This window comes from Aquarana catesbeiana, linkage group LG11 (genome assembly GCF_042186555.1).
Source record: "Aquarana catesbeiana isolate 2022-GZ linkage group LG11, ASM4218655v1, whole genome shotgun sequence".
Lineage (NCBI taxonomy): Eukaryota > Metazoa > Chordata > Amphibia > Anura > Ranidae > Aquarana > Aquarana catesbeiana.
Genome location: NC_133334.1, coordinates 280,407,719 through 280,435,697, shown reverse-complemented (window position 1 = coordinate 280,435,697; position 27,979 = coordinate 280,407,719). Strand labels below are relative to the sequence as shown.

At 47.1% G+C, this 27,979-nt stretch overlaps 1 protein-coding gene across 1 annotated transcript in view; it reads left to right on the top strand.

Annotated features, from left to right (window-relative positions):
- Positions 1–27,655, top strand: part of FA2H (fatty acid 2-hydroxylase) — an 89,166-nt gene extending 61,511 nt beyond the window's left edge. Inside the window, exons 3-7 of the mRNA XM_073605919.1 lie at positions 6,396–6,538; positions 17,823–17,929; positions 23,799–23,971; positions 25,151–25,403; positions 27,114–27,655. Coding sequence (XP_073462020.1) covers positions 6,396–6,538; positions 17,823–17,929; positions 23,799–23,971; positions 25,151–25,403; positions 27,114–27,190 — 753 coding nt within the window. The 3' untranslated portion in view covers positions 27,191–27,655. The remainder of the gene's footprint in view (positions 1–6,395; positions 6,539–17,822; positions 17,930–23,798; positions 23,972–25,150; positions 25,404–27,113) is intronic.
- Positions 27,656–27,979: the final 324 nt, after the last annotated feature.

The window sequence follows — 27,979 nt, the reverse complement described above, 5'->3', positions numbered from 1 at the left end:
CCCGCTTTTCCCTTTTCCTTTCCCTTCTTTTTTAAACTTTTTTTAGTTCCCTGTTTTCTTTCTTTTCTTTCTTTTCTTTCTTTTCTTTCTTTTCTTTTCTTTCTTTCTTTCTCCTTCCTTCCTTCCTTCCTTCCTTCCTTTTTTTTCTTTATTCTTTCCCACTTCCTTCCTTGTCTTCTACTTTCTCCTCATTCTCTTTCTTTCCTTCCTTCCTTCCCTTCCCTTCCCTTTTCTTCCCTTCCCTTTTCTCCCTTCCCTTCCCTTTTCTTCCCTTCCTTTTTCTTCCCTTCCCTTCCCTTTTCTTCCCTTCCCTTCCCTTTTCTTCCCTTCCCTTCCCTTTTCTTCCCTTCCCTTCCCTTTTCTTCCCTTCCCTTCCCTTTTCTTCCCTTCCCCTTTCTTCCTTCCTTCCCTTCTACCCTTTCCTTCCCTTTCCTTCCCTTTCCTTCCTTCCTTCCCTTCTTCCCTTCTACCCTTCCCTTCTACCCTTCCCTTCCCTTCTATCCTTCTTTCCTTCTTTCCTCCCTTCCCTCCCTTCCCTTCCTTCCTTCTTTCCCTTCCTTTCTTATTATGTTTCATTTCTTTTCTTTTAACCTTCCTTAACTACTCTTTCATACTTTCTCTTTTCTTTCATTTTACCTTTTTTTCCTTCTTTTTCTTTTTTTTCTTTTTCTTTAGTTCTCTTACATTCCCTGCTCTCTTTCTCTTGCTTTCCATTTCTTCTCCTTTTTTTCTATTCTTTCTCCCTTTCCTCCCTTTTTTTTATTACCCCTTTCCTTCACCCCCCCCCCTGCTTTTTTGCCCTTCTTTGTTTCTTTCTTTTTCTTTCTTTCCTTCTCTCCATTTTTTCTGTGAATTTTTTTTATAATTAGGACAGCTTTTAGTTCACCTATGAGTTGTTACTGGTTTCCGCCATCTTTGTAAAGGCATTTTTTCACATATACATGTAGAAATGTTTGAAGAGCAAAAGCTTAAAAACAAAACAAAAAAAAACAAAAAAACTTTCCCTGCAAGACAAAATATGCATTGCATACTAGAACAATATGAGAGACTTACCTTAAATTAAGCCCTCCAGATGGGCACTATCACCGCTGACAGGGCTTCCATCTTTCCCCGGTCTTCTTTCTGGGTTTGCGGCCTCCAGCTACATGAGTGGCCAGGGCCTCGATGACGTCACTCTCGCCCATGCACACGGGAGCCCTCGGCTATGGCACAGGCTCTGAAGGTCCAGCACAGTATGCCGGAATTTAAGAGCGCATGCGCCGATTACGTCTCCGGCTGCATGCAGTGTGAATATCTCCTAAACAGTGCAAGTTTACGAGATTATCACTGTACCTCATTGTACCTTTTTATTATAGGCTTACCTGTAGGTACATGTTGAAAAACTAAGTTTACTACCACCTTAATGAATATAAGTGCTGAATAAGAACCATAAGTAGGATATGAGGGATGAGGTCCAACGATTGTTTTGTACTTTCACCAAATATATGAGGATCAAACTGACACAACTGCATTCCCTTCTTGGCTTCTCTATGTCTGTGTCTTCTCTTGTCTTCTCTGTCTATGTCTTCTCTTGTCTTCTCTCGTCTTCTCTATGTCTTTTCTTATCTTCTCAATGTCTTCGTCTTCTCTTTGCTTTTCTCTGTCTGTCTTCTCTTGGCTTCTCTTGTCTTCTCTGTCTATGTCTTCCTTTGTCTTCTCTGTCTATGTCTTCCTTTGTCTTCTCTGTCTATGTCTTCTCTCGTCTTCTCTATGTCTTTTTCTTATCTTCTCTATGTCTTCGTCTTCTCTTTGCTTTTCTCTGTCTGGCTTCTCTTGGCTTCTCTTGGCTTCTCTATGTCTAATCTATGTCTTCTCTTAGTCTTATCTCCTCTATGTCTGTCTTCTCTTGGCTTCTCTATGTAGATGTATTCTCTTGGCTTCTCTTGGCTTCTCTATGTCTTCTCTATGTCTTCTCTTAGTCTTAATCTCCTCTATGGCTTCTCTTGGCTTCTCTATGTCTTCTCTTGGCTTCTCCATGTCTTCTCTTGGCTTCTCCATGTCTTCTCTTGGCTTCTCCATGTCTTCTCTTGGCTTCTCCATGTCTTCTCTTGGCTTCTCCATGTCTTCTCTTGGCTTCTCCATGTCTTCTCTTGGCGTCTCTATGTCTTCTCTTGGCGTCTCTATGTCTTCTCTTGGAGTCTCTATGTCTTCTCTTGGAGTCTCTATGTCTTCTCTTGGCGTCTCTATGTCTTCTCTTGGCGTCTCTATGTCTTCTCTTGGCTTCTCTATGTCTTCTCTTGGCTTCTCTATGTCTTCTCTTGGCTTCTCTATGTCTTCTCTTGGCTTCTCTATGTCTTCTCTTGGCTTCTCTATGTCTTCTCTTGGCTTCTCTATGTCTTCTCTTGGCTTCTCTATAACTATGTCTTCTCTTGGCTTCTCTATGTCTATGTCTTCTCTATGTCTGTCTTCTCTTATCTTCTCTGTCTTTTTCTTCTTTTGGCTTCTCTATGTCTATCTTCTCTTGGGTTCTCTATGAGCCTCTATAGAGCTGCAGAATCCAAGCTCAATTAGTTCCAAATGTCCCGATGAATGGCTTGTTTAGGTGGTCTTGAGAAAAAAATTCTAATTTGCTTAAAACAGTCCTGACACCGTGCATTCTAATATTCCACCTCAACCCTATAGGAAGTGTGTGAGGATGGAAATGTGGGGTCATTGTTGGTGACTTGAAGGTGCAAGTTATACTTTTATCATCTTTCTCCTCCTTTAGTCTATAGAGGATTTCAGGGTGCTCAGTTTATACTCAGGACAATCCAAGAAAACATTGATGGTTATATTGAATCTTCCAGGCCATCGGGAAAATGTCATCTTTCCAGGGTGTTCTGTATTTGTCCTTCTGGCAAGCCCTCGTCACAGCGCTAAGTGAATACTAATACGAATTACCATGGGTATCTGATCATATGTAGATAATGTGCAAACTAATCATATACACATCATGTGCATACATAACATGACCTTCGCTCCCAATATGACACAGTGAAACGTAAGAGGAAATCTCATCAGTGAGGGAAACCATACATTGACAATTGCCACTGGAGCAGAAGTCAAGATGATGACCCCCAATGATGACCTCTGTTCCAGAAGCAGCTGCCTAGGGAGAGTTTGACCCCTTCAAAAAAATGTTTTCACTTCCTGTTGTGTCACTGGAATATAAGAGAAGTCCCCTCCAACAGGGATTCCCAATGAGCATCCATGTGGGATGGAAGTATCTTCCTAAAAATAATCTACACTACTTTGTAAATGGAGTTTCGGAACACCTGACCATCACAACAATATGAACTGGTTGGACATCCCATTTCAAAACCATGGCCATTAATATGGAGTTGTCCTCCTTTGCAGCTATTAACCAGGTCAATCTTTAATATTGATTAGGGCCTGGGCAAACATTTTCTTGCCCCCCCCCCCATCTTAACGCAGGACCCCCCCCATACTATCCCCACACATAACACAGGACCCCCTCCCCCATACTACTACCCCCATTGTTACATAGGACCCCCTCCCCCATACTACCCCCATCATTACACAGGACCCTTCACCCCCATACTACCCCCCATTACTACACAGGAACCCCTCCCCCATACTACCCCAATCGTTTCAAAGGAACCCCTCCCCCATATTACCCCCATAATCACACAGGACCCCCCCCCCCCATACTACCTCATCATTACACAACCCCTTGCCCCATACTACCTCCATCATTACACAGGAACCTCTCCCCCATATTACCCCATCATCACACAGGACCCCTCCTCCATACTACCCCCAGTATTCAACAGGATCTTTCCTCCATACTACCTCCATCATTACGAAGGAACCCCTCCGCCATACTACCCCCATCATCACACAGGAACCCCCTCCCCCATACTACCCTCATCATTATACAAGACCCATCTTCCCCATACTACCCCCATCATACGCCATCATTACACAGGACCCCCCTCCCCCATGCTACCGCCATTATTACACAGGCCCTCCTCCCCCCATACTACCCCCAGTATTACACAGGATCTTTCCTCCATACTACCCCATCATTATACAGGACCCCCCTTCATACTACTCTCATCATTACGCAGGACCCCTCCCCCATGCTACCGCCGTTATTACACAGGACCGCCTCCCCCATACTAAACCCCCATTATTACACAGGACCTCCCTCCCAAATCATTACACAGGAGCCTCTTCCCCATACTACCCCCATTATTATACAGGACCCCCCCCCCCCACTAACCCCCATTATTACACAGAACCCCTCCCCCATACTACCCCCATTATTACACTGGACTCTTCTCCCACATCATTACACAGAACCCCCCAATACTACCCCCACCATTACACAGGACCCCATCCCCCATACTACCCGCATCATTACACAGGACCCCCTCCATTATACTATCCCCATCATTACACAGGACCCGGCTCCCCCATACTACCGCTATTACACAGGGACCCTCCCCTATATTACCCCCATCATTACACAGGACCCCCTCCCTTGTCCCACAGTGGTCTCATCTTGATAGTTTCCAGAGGATGTCAGGCAAACACCAGAGCACACCCCGTTGAACCTTCCAGCAAAGAAGTCCCTCAGCTGCGCCGGTGGTCTGTGGCTTGTCAGACATGATGAGGGAGAGGGGTCGGTGTGACTGTGCCTGGGACTGACCGGCCCAGTCCCCGGGCAAGGTTTACCTTACCTAGCTGACCGAACACCACACAGGCTGCAGACATAACACCCAACCAATCACCAGTGCCCCCAGGATTCAGGTTCCATCCCTCATCTCCTGAATGATAGCCAGGTCCACTTATCAACTATTTGCGGGCAGCGTGGGCTCAAGGGGCAGCTGCTTTGGGCCCCATAGCAATGACTGGGCCCGGGGCAGCTGCTCCTTTTGCCCTGTGTTAAAGACAGCCCTGGCTATAAAAGCCTCCATTCTGGGAAGATTTTCGTCAATATTTTGGAGTATGTCTATGGGAATTTGTGAGGTCAGGTTGGATGGAAAGACCTGGCTCTCAGTTAGCATTGTAATTCAACCCAAAGGTGTTCAGTAGGGTTGAGGTCAGGACTCTGTGAAGGACACTCGAGTTCCTCCACCCCAAACTGAACCTAACTGTTTCTTTATGGAGCCAGCTTTGTACACAGGGGCACAGTCATGCTGGAACAGAAAATAACCTTCCCCATATAGTTCTCCAAAGTGCACAACTGTCTAACATTTCTTGAACCCTTCATTGATAACCCCTGAACTCAAGGGCTTTCCACATAATTTTGGGAATTATGTGAAGGCAGTGTTAATCTGAACATGAGTAAAAGGCAATTTTCGGGTTGCGGTTGCAAAGGGTTAAGTTTCAATGCTCTGACAGATGGCGGTTAGCGGGTCTAAGGTTCATTTGGATGTCGATGATAAAACAGGTGCGATGATAAGATATATCTTTTAAACTTGGGGGGGAAGGGTTCTTCTCTTCGATATTCAACGTCATTCTCCTCTATTGACCAGATATTGTTGTATTTCAGGGTGTGGCTTTCAGTCTTCAGAGCTATGAAGGCCCAGGATTTCTACCCTCCATTCTTCTTGGGGAGGGGGCCGGCGGCAAACAAACCCTCCCCCCACCTTGTTCGGTCGGTTGGTCGATTGATCAAACCCATTGCTCGCCCGTCCACCCACCAGCCCCACACTTACCCTATCCATGTCGCGCGCAGCTTCTGCGGCTTCCCTCTGCGTCTCCTCCTCGGCGGCTTCCCTCTTGCTTCTGCTCTTGGCCGGCCAATAGCATCGCTTCTCCTCTTGGCCAGTCGGGTCTTAAGACCCGCTTCTTGATTGGACTGGAGATGAAGCAGGAAGACAATAGCGAATATTAATTCGCTATTGTCACACAAGTGGGCGGACTCGGGGTGAAGTGCTCTGTGCCCTGAGCTCACCCTTTTTGAAGCCAATTGGAGCCTCCAGGCTCTCCACCAGGTTCCATGGATCCCTAGGGTTCCTCTAGTGGTTGCTAGGGGTTCCTTGAGCAATTTCTGCCTAACAGATAAGTTCCCACTGACACCATTGATCTTTTTGTCTAATCTGTAAGGGGATAATTCCTCCAGTGACCACAAGTGTAAGGAGCATTCTTCCTTCTGACCATCACACACATGTATCATGAGTTGTAGATATAGGAATTATTAGCAGGGTTTCTGTGTTGAAAAGGTTGAGAGAGGCTGCTCTAGATTGTAAGCTGTTCTGAGAAGGGTCCTCTGAACTGCCAGTGTCGGATGGAATTGTGTCTGTATTGTCTACCGTAATTTTGTAAAGCACTCAGCAAATTGTTATATAAATCCTTTATAATAAATAATATTCTCTAAGTTTGTGTGTCTTTCCCTCTGATTTCAGGATTTGGTGGACTGGGAGAAGCCGCTGCTGTGGCAAGTTGGTCACCTACGAGAAAAGTACGATGAGTGGGTGCACCAGCCTGTGGACCGGCCAATACGACTCTTCCACTCAGAATTCGTAGAGTGGTGCTCCAAAACTTCTTGGTAAGGGTTCTACTCAAAGGAATGTTCAACCCGGCACTGGTAATTGGGATTTTGGGACTCGTCCTGCTTTTGCGTCCCTCCGTCTTGCTGGAGACAGGTTCTCAACATGCATTCTCTCAACCATGTACATTATAAAACTTCATATCAGAGATGGGGGGGGGGGGAAATTGAGACCCCCATGTTCTGGAATCCTAAGAGCAGGAGAAGAGTGCAGCTTGAGGAGTTTTTTTCTGTAGGACACTGTTAAGACTATTGAATGTATGACTGATAATGAAATATCCTCCGCGCAATAATTAAAGGAGAAGTCCAGCCTGGGCTCGTTTGGCTGGGCTTCTCCTCTGGGTCACAGGAGTGCAATACGTTTTGCACTCTTGTGACCCGTTTTCAGCGGAGAGCAGTCAGAGGTCCGCTCTCCACTGACGTCACTGCCATCAGTTGAGGCAGAGCGTCATCCCGACTTCTCAATTCTTGATCCACCAGTTGCCTTGACTGATGGTGGTCTCAGCGAGCCGCTGAGACGGCCGCTCCCCGCCCCTCCACAGCTCATCGCTCCAATGAGCGTGGAGGAGCAGAGCAGGAGCGATACAGTCAGCATCGCTCTGCTCAGGGAGAAGAGATAACCGAGCCATTGGCGATGTTCGGTGGCGCGGTTCTCAGTGCAGAGAGAGTGGGGGACAGCTGCAGCATCGGTCTGATGTTCCATCCACTTAGGTTAGCCCAAAAAAAAGAACCATACTTCTCTTTTAAACCCGTGTGTATAAATGTCGTAACTACTGCGAGCACTGATATGTGTTCCCACACCTCAAAGTAAATACATTGTGTAGTGCCACACAGCCTTTCCTCTTCATTGGACCCCACAAAACATGAATTATCAAGTATCAAACAATACGCCCAATATAACGAGAAAATCATGTAATGCTGTGACGAAACGCGTAGGGATGGCGCCTATGACTTCATCACACAAACCCAGAAGTAGGTGCACTTGAGTTGCCGATCTGAAATCCCCTTAAGGGGGCAATGTCCAGATAAAGTGTGGTATACTGCAGTGCACCAGAACACAGTGCACTATGCCATGGGAGTGTTGTTTTAATTGTTTTTAATAAAATTGGTGAGTTTTCGAAGCAGTAAGCCCGATGATGGATTTATTTCTTGGAGTTACAAGTGGAAGAGTGAGCAATGGGAGAAAGTGGTGTTGCCATTAACATAAGGAACCATTCTTGACGGAGGTGTGGTGATCACTCTGAGGATGTCAAGGGGGTGTTTTTGCCCATTAAAGGGGAAGGCGCTATTTAACCTATTGTACAAGAGTCAATCTCCTCAGGTGAGGGCATAATTTGTCAGGTGGTAGAACACTCGGGATTCAAGGTGTCCAAGTTACCTATCGTAACTTCTCCTCAAAGGGCTCATCTTTATAATTCACATATATTTGGGGGGCACATTTGTGTTGTAATTGTCACATGTGGTGTGTTCTCCATTTTTTTGCCTTCTGTTGTTCACTATTCCAAGTATAGCCACTTGCCGACCGCAATATATATATATATATATACGCTGCGGCTTGCAAGTGGTTTACCAGGTTATGGATGAAGGTATCAGACATAACTGTGGTATTTCTTCTATGAAGCTATCACCAGGGAGAAAAAGACAAAGGATGCAGAACATGGAGCTGTACTGCACAGGAAAAATAGAAGTGGATAAGCAAAAATCCAGTCTTGAGTTTTGCATTAATTCCACGGCTGGCAGATTATTTCCCTGGATTAAAGAAGATGAGTGGGCAAGAGGAATGCAGAGGGACAGGAGCCTGACCCCCCCCCAACCTCTGAATGCCACTTGCCAGCTTTTCTTTAACCACTTGCCTACTGGCCACTTTCACCCCCTTCCTGCCCAGGCCAATTTTCAGCTTTCAGCGCTCTCACACTTTGAATGACAATTGCGCGGTCATGTAACATTGTACATTGTACAGGTAATTTTTCTTCTTCACTGATGGGGCTGCACTAAAGGGCATTGATAGGCTGCATTGATGGGCACTGATGAGGAAAAATTGATAAGGCTGCACTGATGGGGACTGATAGGCAGTACTGATGAGGCTGCACTGATTGGTGGCAGTGATGGGAACTTAAAGACTGCACTGATGGGCATGAATTGGCGGCACTGATGGATACTAATAGGCGGCACTTAAGGGCACTGATGTGGAAACACTGATGAGGCTGCACTGATGGGGACTGATAGGCGGCAGTGATTACTCTGTTTCTTAGCATGCGGTCCTCCCAGGCCCAGCACTTCAGTGAGGCTCGGAGGCCCAGAGCAGAGAGTGGTGACTGACAGTCACCGCTTTCCACGCCGAGAAGACCAATAGCTAAGCAATCACCGGTCATGTGATCTCAGTTCTCAGGCTTAGAGCTGGCAGGCAACAGCTGCTGCACAAGACTGATACTGCATTGTGGAAGTGAGTATGTATGGGTGTTTTGTTTTTATAACCCAAAATTTGTCCTTTAATGCAGGAAATTAATCCGCCTGCTATGCCATTAAAGCAGAACTCTTGAGCAAGTGCCTGGGGCTGGAGATGAGCTCCACTTATCAATGAAGCCATCTCCTTGCTAGCTGCGTTGTCGGATGGCTGTGGGGGAAGGGGGGGTGTCTTGTCCAACTACATAGCTAGCCTTTCACAGCGTGCAGAGAGATGGGGTGATGTATGAAGTTGGAGCCGTGTACGGAGATGGGGCCATGTACGGAGATGGGGCCATGTACGGAGATGGAGCCGTGTACGAAGTTGGGGCCGTGTACGGAGATGGGGCCGTGTACGAAGATGGGGCCGTGTACGGAGATGGAGCCGTGTACGAAGTTGGGGCCGTGTATGGAGATGGAGCCGTGTACGGAGATGGGGGCCGTGTACGGAGATGGGGCCGTGTACGGAGATGGGGCCGTGTACGGAGATGGGGGCCGTGTACGGAGATGGGGGCCGTGTACGGAGATGGGGGCCGTGTACGGAGATGGGGCCGTGTACGGAGATGGGGCCGTGTACGGAGATGGGGCCGTGTACGGAGATGGGGGCCGTGTACGGAGATGGGGGCCGTGTACGGAGATGGGGGCCGTGTACGGAGATGGGGGCCGTGTACGGAGATGGGGGCCGTGTACGGAGATGGGGGCCGTGTACGGAGATGGGGGCCGTGTACGGAGTTGGGACCATGTAGGGAGATGGGGCCATGTAGGGAGATGGGGCCACGTACGGAGATGGGGCCACGTACGGAGATGGAGCCGTGTAGGAAGTGGGGGCCGTGTACGGAGATGGGGCCGTGTACGGAGATGGGGGCAATGCACGGAGATGGGGGCAATGCACGGAGATGGGGGCCGTGTACGGAGATGGGGGCCGTGTACGGAGATGGGGGCCGTGTACGAAGTTGGGGCCGTGTACGAAGTTGGGGCCGTGTACGAAGTTGGGGCCGTGTACGAAGTTGGGGCCGTGTACGAAGTTGGGGCCGTGTACGAAGTTGGGGCCGTGTACGAAGTTGGGGCCGTGTACGAAGTTGGGGCCGTGTACGGAGATGGGGCCGTGTACGGAGATGGGGCCGTGTACGGAGATGGAGCCGTGTAGGAAGTTGGGGCTGTGTACGGAGATGGGGCTGTGTACGGAGATGGGGGCCGTGTACGGAGATGGGGGCCGTGTACGGAGATGGGGGCCGTGTACGGAGATGGAGCCGTGTAGGAAGTTGGGGCTGTGTACGGAGATGGGGCCGTGTACGGAGATGGGGCCGTGTACGGAGATGGGGCCGTGTACGGAGATGGGGCCGTGTACGGAGATGGGGCCGTGTACGGAGATGGAGCCGTGTAGGAAGTTGGGGCCGTGTACGGAGATGGGGGCAATGCACGGAGATGGGGGCCGTGGACGGAGATGGGGGCCGTGGACGGAGATGGGGGCCGTGGACGGAGATGGGGGCCGTGGACGGAGATGGGGGCCGTGGACGGAGATGGGGGGCCGTGTACGGAGATGGGGGGCCGTGGACGGAGATGGGGGGCCGTGGACGGAGATGGGGGGCCGTGTACGGAGATGGGGGGCCGTGTACGGAGATGGGACCATGTACTATATGTAATTTCTCACTTAGGTGTAGAAAAAAAGATAAATGAGAGTTCTTCTTTAATCACTTCGCAAATGAATCTCAATCTTCAGGGGCACAGATTTAATTTCCGGTGAGAAAAGCATTATATCCATAAATATTCTCTGAGTTCTAAGGTCTGCACACCAGCTGTGCCCAGTGAAGAGGTGGTGTAACTAGAAGCTTCAGGGCCCCCGGGGCAAGAAACCATGAAGGGCCCGCCTAACCCCCAGCCGGGGCCCTTCCCTCTGAGCCTGGTGGTGGATCACCAGGGCCCCGGTCACAAGTCCTGCCTTTGTGACCCTGGTAGTTTCGCCACTGATGTCAGTAGTTTTTTGTTTTACCTTTTTTTTTTTTTAAGGACCCCTGTTGGAGGGGCTTTGGTAAAATATCAGGGGTCTAAACAGACTTCTGATGTTTTGATCCTTTGAGATAGAGAGATAGAGAGAGGAGATTGAGGGCACAGCCCCCAATCTCCATCTCTGCAGCCTCAGCAGCACTGAATGAATGAATGAACAGGAATAGCTCTGTACAGAGACTTCCTGTTCATTCACAAACTGAAGCATAGTAAACACAGCTTCAGTTATGAATGGACAGTGTCAGTAATTGGTACGGATCACTGACTTTCCATTCAGAAAAGGAAGGATACGGTAAATGACACATTCTCCATCCTGACAGATCCCCTGCAGCAGCTGGCGGGAGAGGGGAGGGGGAAAGCTGGCAGAGCTGCGGGGGGGATGAAGGGGGGGAGGGCAAAAAAGAGCACAAGGGGGCTGGAGAACACATGGGGGGGGGTTGGAGAGCACATGGGGGGGGGGAGGCTGGAGAGCACATGGGGGAGGCTGGAGAGCACATGGGGGAGGCTGGAGAGCACATGGGGGAGGCTGGAGAGCACATGGGGGAGGCTGGAGAGCACATGGGGGAGGCTGGAGAGCACATGGGGGAGGCTGGAGAGCACATGGGGGAGGCTGGAGAGCACATGGGGGGGAGGCTGGAGAGCACATGGGGGAGGCTGGAGAGCACATGGGGGAGGCTGGAGAGCACATGGGGGAGGCTGGAGAGCACATGGGGGGGGCTGGAGAGCACATGGGGGGGGCTGGAGAGCACATGAGGGAGGCTGGAGAGCACATGGGGGGGGCTGGAGAGCACATGGGGGGGGCTGGAGAGCACATGGGGGGGGCTGGAGAGCACATGGGGGGGGCTGGAGAGCACATGAGGGAGGCTGGAGAGCACATGAGGGAGGCTGGAGAGCACATGGGGGGGGCTGGAGAGCACATGGGGGAAATCCAGCAGAAAGAAGCTGGATAGAAGGAGCAGCATTGGCGGCTTCCGCTTCTCCTCCTCTACCCCCATGGGCATTCAGCGGCTGCAGGAGGAAAATGGACAGATCGATTCCTCTATATGCAGCCACTCCATCTATCCAGGTGTACAGGAGGGGGGGGGTGCACGTTCAGCATGGGGCTGGGTTGCAATTGTGACCCCTGTGACCCTTGTAGGTACACCCCTGATATGAGGGATTCCCACCATACCTGCTGGATTTCTGTACTATAGAAAATGTAACAGGAGTAGCTGGGAACACACAAAGGAGGACGGGAATGCCTAAAAAAAACTCCCCAGAGTCAGGAATTTTGGACGGAGAGATCTTGTTGTCAGAGAATCCAGGATAACTTAGAAGCCGGGGGGGGGGGGGGGGGGGGGCTGATCAATTGTCTACACCGAGGCTGAAAAAAACTCAGCAAATTTAGTGTCTGTTGATGGTGTGCAAAAGAAAAGAAACCGGATTCCCAATGTTTGCAGCATGGCTGAGGACAAGGCGCTCCTAGCAACTGGCCATCCAGATATGCTGAGTGACCGGTCACCCGGGCGCTAAATTGGTTGTAAAGGCAATCTACGAACGATTACAGCTGGCTTAGGTAAACACAAGAGGAGACTTGTACTTACGGGCGCATGCACACTATACTTAAAGGGCAACTCCACTTTTGTTAAGAAGAAAAAAAAACCCTCCCCCCTCTCTGGGTGATCTCTGTACATTGCAGGGATTGTAACAAACTTTGTTGCAGATTCCTCCCTTATTATCTTATGTGCATCCAATCAGATTCTTCTACCACACACATGTATATTATGTGAATTGTGCAGTAATAAAAAGTCCCATGTTCCAAAAAAAAAAATTTTTTTTTCCATCTGCATCTTCTCTTAAAGAGATTATAAGCTCAAAAAAAAAAAAAAAAAACTCAAAAAGAAGAAAGAAAGAAAAAACCTGCAAGACAAAGGTATAATGTGTGGGGGAGGTGCATGACATACTAGCACATTATGATATGCTCACCTTAGATCGAAGCCCTTCCAGCGGCGCCCGCACACCGCTGAGCTGGCTGACATCTTTCCCAGAGTTACCTCCGGGTTCTCAGGCTCTGGCGCTGTGATTGGCCGGAGCCGCGATGACGTCGCTCCCGGTCGTGAGTGCGGGAGCCGCCGTTCACGGCACAGGGCTCACAAGGAACTTAGACCAACCACCATGCCATGTTCAAAGTCACCGAGATCCCCTCTCTTCCCCATTCTGATGCTCGGTTTGAACTTCAGAAAGTCGTCTTCACCGCGTCTAGATACCGAAATGCATTGAGCTGCTGCCATGTGATTGGCTGATTAGCAATTTGTGTTACCAAATCATTTAACAGGTGTACCTAATAAAGTGGCCAGTGAGTATATATATATGTGTGTGTGTGTGTGTATGTATGTGTATGTGTATGTGTATGTATATATATATATATATATATATATATATATATATATATATATATATATATATATATATATATATATATATATATATATATATATATATATATTTTAAACATTACATAAAAACTGTGCAGTACCTAAAACCCATAATAAACTCCCCACTAAAAACAAGACAATTCCGTACAAATATATTATATATCGTTGGAAGGAAGGTTGATCAGCACGCCCGGTATTATTGTGGGGTCACGATTTGGTGAAGGATGTACTGCGGGAAGACTCGGGGGGGGGGGGGGGGGGGGGAGATAAATAGAGGATGAGTGTCTTCTTCAACGTTACACAACAAGTCCAGCTGATGGTGACCACCAACCACACCATGACCAGGATCAATGAGGACCTTCCCTGGGGAAAATGCTGCTCCTTGTTACCTTCGGGTCTGGCCGTGGCACTTGGTCACATGATCTCAGTGAAGGGGGAAGAGTTTTGGTCTGGCTGATCCCTTTCCCTTCACCAATGATCAGGTCACCAAAGCCTTCAGAGATGTGGGCAGTACTGGAGGTAAGCTGGAGCACCGTTTTCTCCTGGAAAGGTAAGTCTTAAAGGAGGAGTTCCGCTTAAAAAAAAAAAAAAAAAATTCGAACACCACGCTTTCCCAGGGCGCCAGCTCCTCTCCCCCTCCTCTCTGCGGCGCCGGCATTGTAACTGTGGGCGCCCGGCTGTGGCTTCACAACCGGGCACCCACTGCGCATGCGCAAGCCACGCGGCACGTCGTGACTGGCCGGGCAATCCTCTGGGACCTGTGACGTGTCCCAGATGATTGCCGAGAGGGAGGGGGAGGGGGGGCAGAGGTGATCTCCCTTCCGGTGCTGCGGTGCGCCGGGGAAGGAAGTGGGAGCTGGGTACCCGCTCCTCCCCCAAAAAAATGACATGCCAGATATGGCATGTCAGGGGGTCTCCTTCCCTCAAAGCGGAAGTTCCATTTAAGGAGGTGTGTCGTCGTCCCCCCCCCCCCCCCCCCAAAAAAAGCTACAAATACTGTAGTTGCTGATTTTTACGATTAGGGAACTTACCTGCCCAGGCCTCCAGCGGTGTCTTTTTGGGTGGAGTTCCACTTTAAGGACCTTTCTTACTCTTGATTTATTCGGCACAGCAAAGTTTTTATGTTAAAGCCAAAGTTCTGCTTGTATTTGGCCTTCCTTGCCCCTGCCCTGGATTTTCCCCTCATTAAAATGCTGGAATTTTAAAATGAAACTTTTCTGTCTCCATTACAAACCTTCTTTTAGATCTGGTGATGTCATCACTGGGGCTCTGTGCTTCTCTATGCAATGCAGGCAGATCATGGCTGGTCAGAGGGGCCCTGAAATCACCACGGCACCTTTCCTCTGCACTCCTCTGAAGAGTCCTCGGCTCCGATGGGAACAGTGAACTTGCTCTGGGGGAGTTTTGGATCTAGTAGAACGTCTTGATGGTTGTCGGTGTAGAGAAGTGGGAGTTACTAGGCAGGCTGCAGACCACTTTAGGTAATGCGCCCCCCCCCCCCACCACCACCACCATGTGACGCTGAGCCTCCATACGTGTAAGAAAGAGGCGGGGTCAGGGGAAGTCCAGCAGCCAGGAAATGAGGGGAGGGCGGGGCTCTGACTAAACGCAGCTTTCTAATGCACACTGTGTGCAGCTCACAGTGTGCAGAGAAATCGGAGGAGGCCATTTCATTCCAGGAGAGGAGCCGGTACAACTGGAGGATTGGGGGGGGGGGTCCGATTTATTTTTTTTTTTTTAATGTAGGTTCACTTTAAGGGAAATTAACCCCATAAGTGCCGGCATCACTATAGACATTAATAAAGATCCGCCTGCCTTTGTCACGGGGTGTGTTAGAGCTCTTCGTGGCCTTTAATAGGCGTGAAATCTGGGCGGTGACATTCCTTTGGGTGTGTCCGGTGTAAATAAATATAAACGGTGAAAGAAATAGAAGTAACAATACCAGAGAAGGGGAGGAGACCAAATGTATCCAAATCACTCCACAGGAAAGACACAATCCTATTATTAGGATACAAATGATATAATGTCTTCATTACCATTCCTGGATAGTGAAAAATAAAACAAATGACACATCGCTCACTCAGGTGATAAAATATATATAATTGCCGTGAGCGATGAGCGAGTGAATGTCGGAGCAACTTGAATTCCCAAACAAAGAATATCAATGGTAAAAAATAATATGAATGAAATACTTGTTGTCAAGCAAGCGCACAGTGAAAGCAATAGAAAAAAATTGAAGTGAACATCAAAATATCAAAAATCCTTAACTCCACAGTGAGAAAAACAAAAATATAATATAACGTCCCATAAAGTGACTCTGATGATCCAAATATTAACCATGCTCCCCCCCTCCCCCTGTGTGACTGCGCTCACCTCCAATTGTGTGACTGCACAATTACGTTTGGTCCACAACAGCAGCTGAACCACCTCTGGGCTCTAAGTAGCGGGATTTCCAGGCTCCTCCCAGGTGTAATCCTCCAAAGATGGTATCCTCAATTTAAAATACAGAAGAGGCCAGATAGAGCATTATCATTCAAATCTAGAAATCTATTGTAGGTAAACATCGGGGTACTCACACTTTATGGGTGCTCGTGTAGCACCAGGCTATAGAAAACATGCAATGTTAAAAATCCTCTCTAAATGGTTTGCAGGGCGATCACGTGACTTCCTCAGGGGGATCCCAGGCTATAGAAAACATGCAATGTTAAAAATCCTCTCCAAATGGTTTGCAGGGTGATCCCAGGCTATAGAAAACATGCAATGTTAAAAATCCTCTCTAAATGGTTTGCAGGGCGATCACGTGACTTCCTCAGGGGGATCCCAGGCTATAGAAAACATGCAATGTTAAAAATCCTCTCCAAATGGTTTGCAGGGTGATCCCAGGCTATAGAAAACATGCAATGTTAAAAATCCTCTCCAAATGGTTGGCAGGGCGATCACGTGACTTCCTTAGGGGGATCCCAGGCTATAGAAAACAGGCAATGTTAAAATCCTCTCCAAATGGTTTGCAGGGCGATCAAGTGTCTTCCTCAGGGGGATCCCAGGCTATAGAAAACATGCAATTTTAAAAATCCTTTCCAAATGGTTTGCAGGGCGATCACGTGACTTCCTCAGGAAGACACGTGATCGCCCCCCTGTGTCGTCACGCGTAAGGGGGAGGGGCCAGGACAGTGGAGGAGACAGTCACCTGCTCTCTGAGCTAGCTGATGATTCACACAAAGCCTGCAAACCATTTTGGAGGCTTGTGTGAATGCGGCGCCGCACCGATCCAGACGGTGCCATTGCCGGAAATTTGGCCAAATCGCATCAGTGTGAACCGGGGCTTAATGCACAAAATATCGGCACCTGATATTGGCTATTCGGCCTGAAAGGTAGCCAAAAAATTGGTATCGCATTGGCCCTGAAAAAATGATATCGTCGACACCCCCCCCTAGATCCAGCACAGGAGAGCCGCCTTGCCGCTGTGTATGTGTGTGTGTGTGTATGTATGTATGTATGTATGTATGTATATATATATAATATACAGTATACGGTTGGCAAGTGGGTGAAGAAAAACATTTTTTTTTGTATAATATGAAAGATGATGTTACGCCGAATACATAGATACCCGTGTTGAACCCAAAAGCAAACATTTCTTATATTGCAGCTTACCAATTCTTCGATGTGACGGCTGCAATAGTTTTATTTATTTATTTTTTTACGTTTTCTTTTTTCTATTTTCATCCGGCGATCCATCCCAGCAAGTCTGTTGTTTTTCAATAGAACAAGCTCTCCAGCAGAATATATCAGCTTACAGAGATAAGACAAACCATTTACCACTGGCAGGGGAGCTTACAATGTTCAGCTTTTATTTATGTAAAACCTTTATCCCAAAAGGCAAAAAAAAAAAACCTGTAACTGCTTCTAAAGCGTGAGCTGGAATATGTGAAATTGAAAGTGTGTGTGTGTGTGTGTGTGTGTGTGTGTGTGTGTGTGTGTGTGGGGGGGGGGGGGTACTTTGGAACAGTAGATTTTGTCTTAATTCCTGGAGTTCAGCACAAATAATCCCCGTAATGTTTGTAATATGTGTGGAATGTCATTTTCTATGTATTTCTTATCCTGAGCGCCATCTGTTGACCAAAATGCGGTATTTTTCAGATTACGGTGTTTCAGGAAAATACCGTTTTGTGGCCACTAGATGGAGCAAACGATCACAGGGAATAGAGCTTGGGCTTGTTGTATGGCAAGTAAAGTCTGGGCTGGCTTGCTGATTTCTCTGACCCCAGGTACCCTCTAAAGCTGACAAACTGGTCACAACCGGTATTCCTTCTTTCTATCCTCTATGGTACCTTTTTGTTGCCATCTGGCAGATTATAACTTTTTAGTTTTATACAGAATATTAATAACGCCAAATCCTGATTTTTTTTTTTTCTCTTCTTCTCCAGGTACATCGTGTTGGCAGTTTGGGCGCCCATCGTTTTATATTTAACCTGGTATTGTCTGTCAGAACTCTCCCGGGGGGACACCCGACTCTTCTCATCCTTCACCACAGGTATGAAACGCGTCGCCTATCCTTCCATAACGCGAGATTCCAACAGTTCAGTGCTCATTGTCATTGTGCGTTTTGAGCGTTTTTATGCTGAAATGTTATAATAAAATGAAAAATAAATTAAAATAAAATCAATAAAAAAAAAAAACCCGAGCCTCAACACTGAAATTAACCCCCAACCCCTAACACTAAAATTAACCCCCAACCTTAACCCTAAAATTAACCCCTAACACTAAAATTAACCTCCAACCTTAACCCTAAAATTAACCCCTAACACTAAAATTAACCCCCAACCTTAACCCTAAAATTAACCCCTAACACTAAAATTAACCCCAAACCTTAACCCTAAAATTAACCCCTAACACTAAAATTAACCCCAAACCTTAACCCTAAAATCAACCCCCAACCCTTAACCCGAATATTAACACCCAACCTTAACCCTAATCCTAACCCCTAACCTAACGATAGAAACGCCCCAAAAAGGAGACGTTCAGGTGTGAATGCAGCCTAAGTGTCTGCTGGCTCCTTCCTCTGCTGTCTGCATGAGTCAATTCTGACAAGTTTTCCTGACACCAAGAGATAAAAAGGTGACAGGTGAGGGAGATCCAGCACACAGCCTGTGATTGACAGCCTCAGCTCTGTTCCTGTGTGTGCTGTGTGAAAGGAGATGTGTCTCTTCCCTCCAATCAGCTCTCACTGAGCTCTGCAGAGTGCAACTTCAGCTCTCCGCCACCTTTTTTTCTGATGGCTCAGACAGGCTTTATAGTTCAACACTTTGTACAGAAGAGAAGACTGCAGATAAACAGGTACAACTTACGTAGGAGGATCTTTTTCCATCTCTGTGTATCACCCAAGGCCAGTCAGTTCACTGGGTATATGGAAGGGTTTACAACCATAAACGCTTACATACAGTATACCCAGTGAAGTGACTGGCCTCAGGTGCTACACAGAGATGAAACGAATCTTCCTGCGTAAGTCGTACCTGTTTATCTGCAGTCTTCTCTTCTCTACATCCATTCAAAGTGCAGACTTTATACAGCATGTCTGAGATTTCAGATAACAGGGGGTCTGGGTAGGGAAAGGGCAGTTGTAGTACTATGGAGAGGTTCCAGACGGGTAGGGATGTGCAGGTTTCCTTTCTAAGGTGCCTTTCCGGACAGATTGCCTTGGCCCATCATAAACTGTGCCGGCCTGGCAGGACTCCGCATCAGTTACCTTTACTGCCACCCCTCCGATGGAATGACATAAGTGCAACCAGTATAACCGGAGAGTAAAGTCTGTCTTCTTACCAGGATGGAGACTTCCCCAGTTATTCCCAGTACTCCCCAGTTATTCCCAGTACTCTCCAGTTATTCCCAGTACTCTCCAGTTATTCCCAGGACCCCCCAGTTATTCCCAGTACTCTCCAGTACTCTCCAGTTATTCCCAGTACTCTCCAGTTATTCCCAGGACTCTCCAGTTATTCCCAGTACTCCCCAGTACTCTCCAGTTATTCCCAGTACTCTCCAGTTATTCCCAGTACTCCCCAGTTATTCCCAGTACTTCCCAGTTATTCCCAGTACTCCCCAGTTATTCCCAGGACTCTCCAGTTATTCCCAGGACTCTCCAGTTATTCCCAGGACTCTCCAGTTATTCCCAGGACTCTCCAGTTATTCCCAGGACTCTCCAGTTATTCCCAGGACTCTCCAGTTATTCCCAGGACTCTCCAGTTATTCCCAGGACTCTCCAGTTATTCCCAGGACTCTCCAGTTATTCCCAGTACTCCCCAGTGCTCTCCAGTTATTCCCAGTGCTCTCCAGTTATTCCCAGTGCTCTCCAGTTATTCCCAGTGCTCTCCAGTTATTCCCAGTGCTCTCCAGTTATTCCCAGTACTCCCCAGTTATTCCCAGTACTTCCCAGTTATTCCCAGTACTTCCCAGTTATTCCCAGTACTTCCCAGTTATTCCCAGGACTCTCCAGTTATTCCCAGGACTCTCCAGTTATTCCCAGTACTTCCCAGTTATTCCCAGTACTCCCCAGTTATTCCCAGTGCTCTCCAGTTATTCCCAGTGCTCTCCAGTTATTCCCAGTGCTCTCCAGTTATTCCCAGTGCTCTCCAGTTATTCCCAGTGCTCCCCAGTTATTCCCAGTACTTCCCAGTTATTCCCAGTACTTCCCAGTTATTCCCAGTACTTCCCAGTTATTCCCAGGACTCTCCAGTTATTCCCAGTACTTCCCAGTTATTCCCAGTACTCCCCAGTTATTCCCAGTACTCCCCAGTTATTCCCAGTGCTCTCCAGTTATTCCCAGTGCTCTCCAGTTATCCCCAGTGCTCTCCAGTTATTCCCAGTGCTCTCCAGTTATTCCCAGTGCTCTCCAGTTATTCCCAGTGCTCTCCAGTTATTCCCAGTACTTCCCAGTTATTCCCAGTACTTCCCAGTTATTCCCAGGACTCTCCAGTTATTCCCAGGACTCTCCAGTTTTTCCCAGTACTTCCCAGTTATTCCCAGTACTCCCCAGTTATTCCCAGTGCTTTCCAGTTATTCCCAGTGCTCTCCAGTTATTCCCAGTGCTCTCCAGTTATTCCCAGTGCTCTCCAGTTATTCTTAGTGCTCTCCAGTTATTCCCAGTGCTCTCCAGTTATTCCCAGTGCTCCCCAGTTATTCCCAGTGCTCTCCAGTTATTCCCAGTGCTCTCCAGTTATTCCCAGTGCTCTCCAGTTATTCCCAGTGCTCCCCAGTTATTCCCAGTGCTCCCCAGTTATTCCCAGTGCTCCCCAGTTATTCCCAGTATTCTCCAGTTATTCCCAGTGCTCTCCAGTTATTCCCAGTGCTCTCCAGTTATTCCCAGTGCTCCCCAGTTATTCCCAGTGCTCCCCAGTTATTCCCAGTGCTCCCCAGTTATTCCCAGTGCTCCCCAGTTATTCCCAGTGCTCTCCAGTTATTCCCAGTGCTCTCCAGTTATTCCCAGTGCTCTCCAGTTATTCCCAGTGCTCTCCAGTTATTCCCAGTGCTCTCCAGTTATTCCCAGTATTCTCCAGTTATTCCCAGTGCTCCCCAGTTATTCCCAGTGCTCCCCAGTTATTCCCAGTGCTCCCCAGTTATTCCCAGTGCTCTCCAGTTATTCCCAGTGCTCTCCAGTTATTCCCAGTGCTCCCCAGTTATTCCCAGTGCTCCCCAGTTATTCCCAGTGCTCCCCAGTTATTCCCAGTGCTCTCCAGTTATTCCCAGTGCTCTCCAGTTATTCCCAGTGCTCTCCAGTTATTCCCAGTGCTCCCCAGTTATTCCCAGTATTCTCCAGTTATTCCCAGTGCTCCCCAGTTATACCAACTCCACTGCAGACCAGCAAAGAGTGCAGCTCACACCTTCTATGGTGGCAAGATTATATTTGTACGCTCTGCCTTGTTGGTTGATTATTGATTATTGAACTTGATGAACTCGTTATACAAACTGCGCCAAGCCACCCCGTCTCGTAATTCTTTGATAAGTTTAGTACGCCACTTAGGCTCCGCGCCCACATGTTCACACCATGCATGCGCACCGCTCTGCATTGCAAAATATGCACCATGTCTTTACACAGTGAAACTATGCATAGAGATAAATGGAATATATATATATATATTTTTTTTTTTTCTTTAAAAGGTGAAGCAGTGACTTTCTTTGTAACAATGCAGAGCGCCACCTCTCGCCGCCCCAACGCAGCGGGCACCAGCCGGAACGTGTACTCCGAGAACCGTCATAATCCAGTTATCAGATAGCTTTAGACATGCAGAGCTCGCCTTGCTGTTTGTTCACCTTTTGTATACAACGCCGCGCCGGCTCTGTTATCTCCGAATAATAAACATGTACAGGACGCCGCGCCGTGCGATGGAATGGCGTTCAGCTAACCGCAGTGTTTACCCCAGAGGGGGGAGGGGGAGTTGGTCTACACTCAGAGATCCATGGGGTGGCTATGCACTCTTCATTCTCAGCCCCCCCCCCCCCCGATCTGAGGCTCCTGACTGCAGGGATACAGAGCAGAAGAGGGGAGCTGGGCCAGCACAGGTGGGCAGTTGCAAAGTTAGGTTGGCCATAGATGATCCTTTTTTTTTTTTTTTCCGATCAGCTAGGGGGCTGATAAAAAAAAAAAGTAAATAAATGAATAGACCCCCCCCCTCCACACAAGCAAGGTGGATAGAGGAGGCCTTCCCACTGGACAGAAGTGTAACTAGAACCTTCAGGGCCCCGGTGCAAGAAACCATGAAGGGGCCCTCCAACCAGGGCCCTTCCCTCCCATGGTGGGACCCTTTATTACAGTCCTCAGCGGGCCACCTTCCTGCTGTCTTGGGGTCTCCCAATGGTGGCAGAATGCCAGAACCATTCGCAAGTGTGACCTTTGCATCCCTGGTAATTCCGCCACCGGTGTCAGTAGTTTTTTTTTTTTTTTGCTTTATTTTTATATTATATTTTTTACCATTTTACTTTTATTTAAAAAATTTTTTTTTTTTTTATACATTTTTTAGGACCCCTGTTGGGGGGCTTTGGTGAAATATCAGAGGTCTAAAAAGACTCCGATGTCTCACATTTGAGACAGAGAAAGGGGCTGAGGGCAGATTCATCAGTCCCTTTCTCTGCAGCCTCAGCTGTACAGAATGAATGAACAGGAAGATCTCTGTACAAAGGCTTCCCGTTCATTCGTAAACTGAAGTATAGTAAACACTATACTATGCCCCAGCTATGAATGAATAAAAAGTAAAAAAAAACATTGGTACGGATCACTGACTCTGTTCGTTAACACAAGGAAGGTGCAAGTAAATGACACTTTTACCAACCCCTTCCCCCGCTCTCCATCCTGACACATCCCCCGCAGCAGGTGGTGGGAGGTGAAGTAGGGTGACCACATTTCCAAACTGCCATTCAGGGACCCCCCCTTCCCAAGAAATCAGCTTGTGCTGTAAGGAATCACAGCACAGCTGGGGGGGGGGGGGGGGCGGGTGCGCGCTCTACCCAGAAGCACTGGTCACGCCCCTAAGTGCTTGTCCAGGCCGGCCGAGACCCGTTTAACCGCATTCTAACGCGTTCTAACACTGGCTCTAGTGATTAGACACAAGAGGCGGGATTTATGATTTCTCCAATCACAAGCAGGGGGCGGGGGCCTCTCCAGACATTTCCAGGCCAGGACAAGTATTGTCAGTGAGCAAAGTGGCCTTTTTTTTTTTTTGGGGTATCAGATTGGCCCGGGGGGGGGGGGTAGGTGGATGTGTCAGTTTCATTCTGGGACACTGTATTGTCCTGGAGGGAAGGTGCCAAGAACCCAGGACACATCTGCAAAATGCGGGACTGTCCCGGGCAATGCGGGACTGTCCCAGGCAATACGGGACAAGTGGTCACCCTAGGTGGAAATCTGGCAGCGCTGCAGGGGGGGGGCACACAAGGGGAGGGCCAGGAGAGAGCACACAGGAGCTCTGGGCAGCTGGACAGTGATAGGGAGGTGGCGGGACAGTGGTGCAGTGTTTCAATTTCCATTTTTGTTAACAAAAAAAACTCCGGAGCATTAATGCAACCGGTCTCCCTGCACGTGCAGAGCTGGCTGGGGTAACTGGTCGTGTATACAGGAAGTTAGTTCTCTGTAAAGCGGGCTATACACATGTAGATGGGCTGAACTCGAGGAATCAAACCCATTCATCCGTCACCACTAAGAGCACGGATGGACAAATCTCCCGCTACAAGCTACTGACAGCCAGAGGCAAGACAAGACCAGGAAGCACTCTGATTGGTTTATGTTGGCACTGGTCATTGCACTTTGCTCTTTGCACAGTTTCCTTGAATGTCGTGTTTTATTGCTTGTATAGTGTCACTAGATGGAACGGATGGACTCCAGATACTGATGTCCTTTGTTCCAATTTTTGTTTCAGATTATTCTATTCCAGTCCCAGTTTTCTGCTTCTTCCCTCTCTTCTTCGCCGGCATGATGGTCTGGACCTTGATGGAATACGGAATTCACCGATATATATTTCACATGAACCCCCCGGCCAGCAACTACTTTCTCATCACCCTGCACTTTATGCTGCATGGACAGCACCATAAGGTGAGAATGGTGGGGGGGGGTCACCTCGACTTCCATAGACATTAAAGGATCAGTCAACACAAAACTGTTCTGGCAGCTATGGATGGACGACCCATTGCCAACTTATCTCTGGGAAAGTTCATCCCACCAGAACTTCTGTCCGGGCTCTGAAATCTCACCTCCTCTTCAGGCATTCTAGTGTAACAAAAACAGTAATCCTAACGGGGAGAGTGAAATCCCTTGGAAGTTCCTGTGGGGTGGAGTCAGGAACCCATGAGCTGATAATATACCTATGGTAGGATGCTGGTTGAGTTAACCATTGTTTTCCAATAATTCAGAGGGACTCCTAATTATTACAGTAGAGTTCCTGGTACTACCTCCCCATTAAGTCTTACTTCTTAGTGTAACAAAAACAACTGTAATCCCAACAGGGAGAGTGAAATTCCATGGTACTGTCTCAGAGGTGGAGCCAGGAACCCAGAGCTGATAATATACCTGTGGGTCACAGGCGTGATGGCGTCAGTGGATCACAGGCGTGATGGCGTCAGTGGATCACAGGCGTGATGGCGTCAGTGGATCACAGGCGTGATGGCGTCAGTGGAGCACAGGCGTGATGGCGTCAGTGGATCACAGGCGTGATGGCGTCAGTGGATCACAGGCGTGATGGCGTCAGTGGATCACAGGCGTGATGGCGTCAGTGGATCACAGGCGTGATGGCGTCAGTGGATCACAGGCGTGATGGCGTCAGTGGATCACAGGCGTGATGGCGTCAGTGGATCACAGGCGTGATGGCGTCAGTGGATCACAGGCGTGATGGCGTCAGTGGATCACAGGCGTGATGGCGTCAGTGGAGCACAGGCGTGATGGCGTCAATGGAGCACAGGCGTGATGACGTCAATGGAGCACAGGCGTGATGACGTCACCGCACTCATAGTCCATAGCTTACTTCCTCCAGGCCTGTAACTGAAGGTCTAAATGTCTGCAGGAGCCCGTGCATTGTCCACGCGATCCAATGATTGTAGTTGCAATGCTCTTCAGACTCCAAAGCAAAATTGTAACAAATGCTATTTTTTTATTATTCAAAATAGACTCCAAACAGATTCAGCAGCATTCCAGTGTAAAAAGTCAACCGGTACATCAATGGGATGTAGGGCCGTTTTTCATTTCTCTCAACCAGTATTTTCTCTTTCGCCCTCCCAGGCTCCTTTTGACAGCTCGCGGTTGGTGTTTCCTCCTGTCCCGGCGTCCTTAGTGATCGTTCCCCTCTACGTTATCCTGCAGATGGTACTTCCTCCTGTGTTGGGTCTCTCCCTCTTTGTAGGAGGCCTGTTCGGATACGTGGTATATGACATGATGCATTACTATCTACATTACGGGTCGCCGCCGAAGGGCTCCTACCTCGCCTGGCTCAAGTCTTACCACGTCCGCCATCACTTCGAGCATCAAAAAACAGGTACGTTCTATGGACCCTATTGTCTTTGACCAGTTAAAGCCAATGCTCTGTTAGTGGTTCTCATGGGGATTTTCTCTGACCTAATAACCAGTTCAGTGATTTATTATCCTCATCTCATTAACTGTCCTGGGATAGCCTAGGGCTGTGTTCTGCTTGAACCCTTATCTGAAAGCAGTCTGACTGGTTGCTGGGGGGGAGGTGATGCTGTGCTCAGTTTCATATATATATATATATATAGATATATCTATATATATATATATATATATATATATATATATATATAGATATAGATATATAGATGCACCCCCCCCCCCACCACCACAGCCTGCACAGGTGATTCCAGATACGTGTTCAGAACAAATGTTTATACATTCGTGTATGTGGGGTTGATGGGGGGCTTCAAAATTTTTGGGGGGATTAAGTAATTTTATTTTTTTCACTTTTGGACATTTTCTTCTACTAAACATTGTTCATATTTTTTTGGAGAAGATTTTAAGTGCTGGGGTGTAACTTTTATTTGTTTATTTTTTACTTACAATTTTTTTCATCAACTGGGGGGGGGGGGGCGTAATGGGGGTTTAAATGCTCACTTTTTTTTTATTTATTTTTTTTTTTTTTCACAAAACTTTGTTTTTTTTCATAAAATTTTGGGAGGTTATGTTAGGTGCCTGGGTGTAACTTTATTTTTTTCATTATTTAAATTTTTTTTTAGTAAACATTTTTTTTCCTAAATGTTTGGAGGGGATTTTATGTGCTTGGGTGTTACCTCCCTTTATTTATTTATTTATTTTTTTAGAAACTTGAGGGAGGGTTAAGTGCCTAAGTATAACTTTATTTTTTTGTTCACTTTTTCTTACAAAACTTATTTTTTTCATCATTTTTGGGGGTTATTTTAAATGCTTGGGTATAGCTTTCTTTTTTTTTCACATTTTTTTATCCCAAATTTTTGGAGGGGATATTAGGTGTCTGGTTGTAACTTTATTTATTTTCACTTTTTTACATTTTTTTTTTTTTTTTTTTTACTAAACTTTTTTTCCATACATTTTTTGAAAGGGGTTTTAAGTGCTTTGGTGTTTTTTTGTAAACTTTTTTCCTTTTTATTTTTTCTTACAAAACTCTTTTTTTTTTTTTTAATAATTTATGGGGGTTATTTTAAATGCTTGGGTGTAGCTTTCTTTTTCTTTTTTTTCACCTTTTTACATTTTGTTTTGCAAAATTTTTGGAGGGGATTTGAGGTTGACTGAGTGTAACTTTATTTGTTTTCACTTTTTTAATTTTTTTTTTTGGTTGTTTTTACTAATATTTTTTTCATAATTTTTTGGGAGAGATTGTAAGTGCTTGGGTGCAACTTTTCACTTATTTGCATTTTTTTTTTAAACTAAAAATGCTTTTATTAAAAAAATGTCTCCTATGTGTTTTTGTTTACAATTAAAATTGCATAGGAGACGAAAGGCCGCTATGTGATGCATTTTTTTTTTTTTGGCGACCGCTTCTCTGATGAGACAGGGGTTTAAAAAAAAAAGCCTCCCACTCCAAATCTGAGTTCTGTTGTACGGGGTACTTTTTACGTGCAATTTAAAATACACGTACTTATTTACCTGACTGTGTTACTTGTGAGTTCAGTTTTGTATATAAAAACGGCAATAAAAACCAGCAATAAAACTTCCCGGCAGCTTCCCTTTAATCATGGTGTCCTCCTTTCTTGTTTAGGATTCGGTATCACTAGCACCCTCTGGGACCGTCCGTTTAATACCCTGATCCCCGAAGACGCCATTACGGAATACTAGGAATCACTCGCTGCGGAGAATCACTGCGCCGACTCGGATTACCTGCTGAGATGGGGGGAGGAGAAACATCTTACTTCAGTCTTCTTTGTATTTTTAATTATATTTTATTTTTGTTTGTTTTTTTTTCTTTATCTTTTCTTTTTTTTTTCCATTGATCCCACAGAAGTTTCTCGGCAGGAATTAATTATTTATTTAAGTGTAAACCAAATCAAAGGGGGGGCAGAGGAGGCTGTACGTTACCGAGCCCGCCGCGTCTTCTGGAGGGGGCCTCTAATGATGCGGGGAGGGGGAGAGGAGCACGTGACCAAGGGAATGGACTTTTTTTAATGACCAAAAAATGGCACTGACAGATTAAAAGAAAAAAAAAAAGTTAACCAGATGTATGAAACGCTCGCTGTAAATCCATAATATGTACAAATGCCTGGAAATAAAACTAACTTTTGTTTTTCTCTTATTTTTACAAAAGAGGCGTTATCTGAGTTATTGCATTTAACAGATGATTTACTTAGTCATATCTACTGTCTCAGAGAATTGGAAGGGCCATCGCTGAGCACCACTTTTGAAAATGCTAGATGCCTGGCTGTTATGCTGACTGGGGTTTCAGGGATATAATTATTTTAAAAAGAATTGGCCCCCAGCCCTATTACCAGAGCTATGGTCCTCAGCCTTCTACAAGAGCTATGGTCCTCAGTTCTCTACATTAGCCATGGTCCTTAGCCCTCTACAAGAGCTATGGTCCTCAGCCTTCTACAGGAGCTATGGTCCTCAGCCTTCTACAGGAGCTATGGT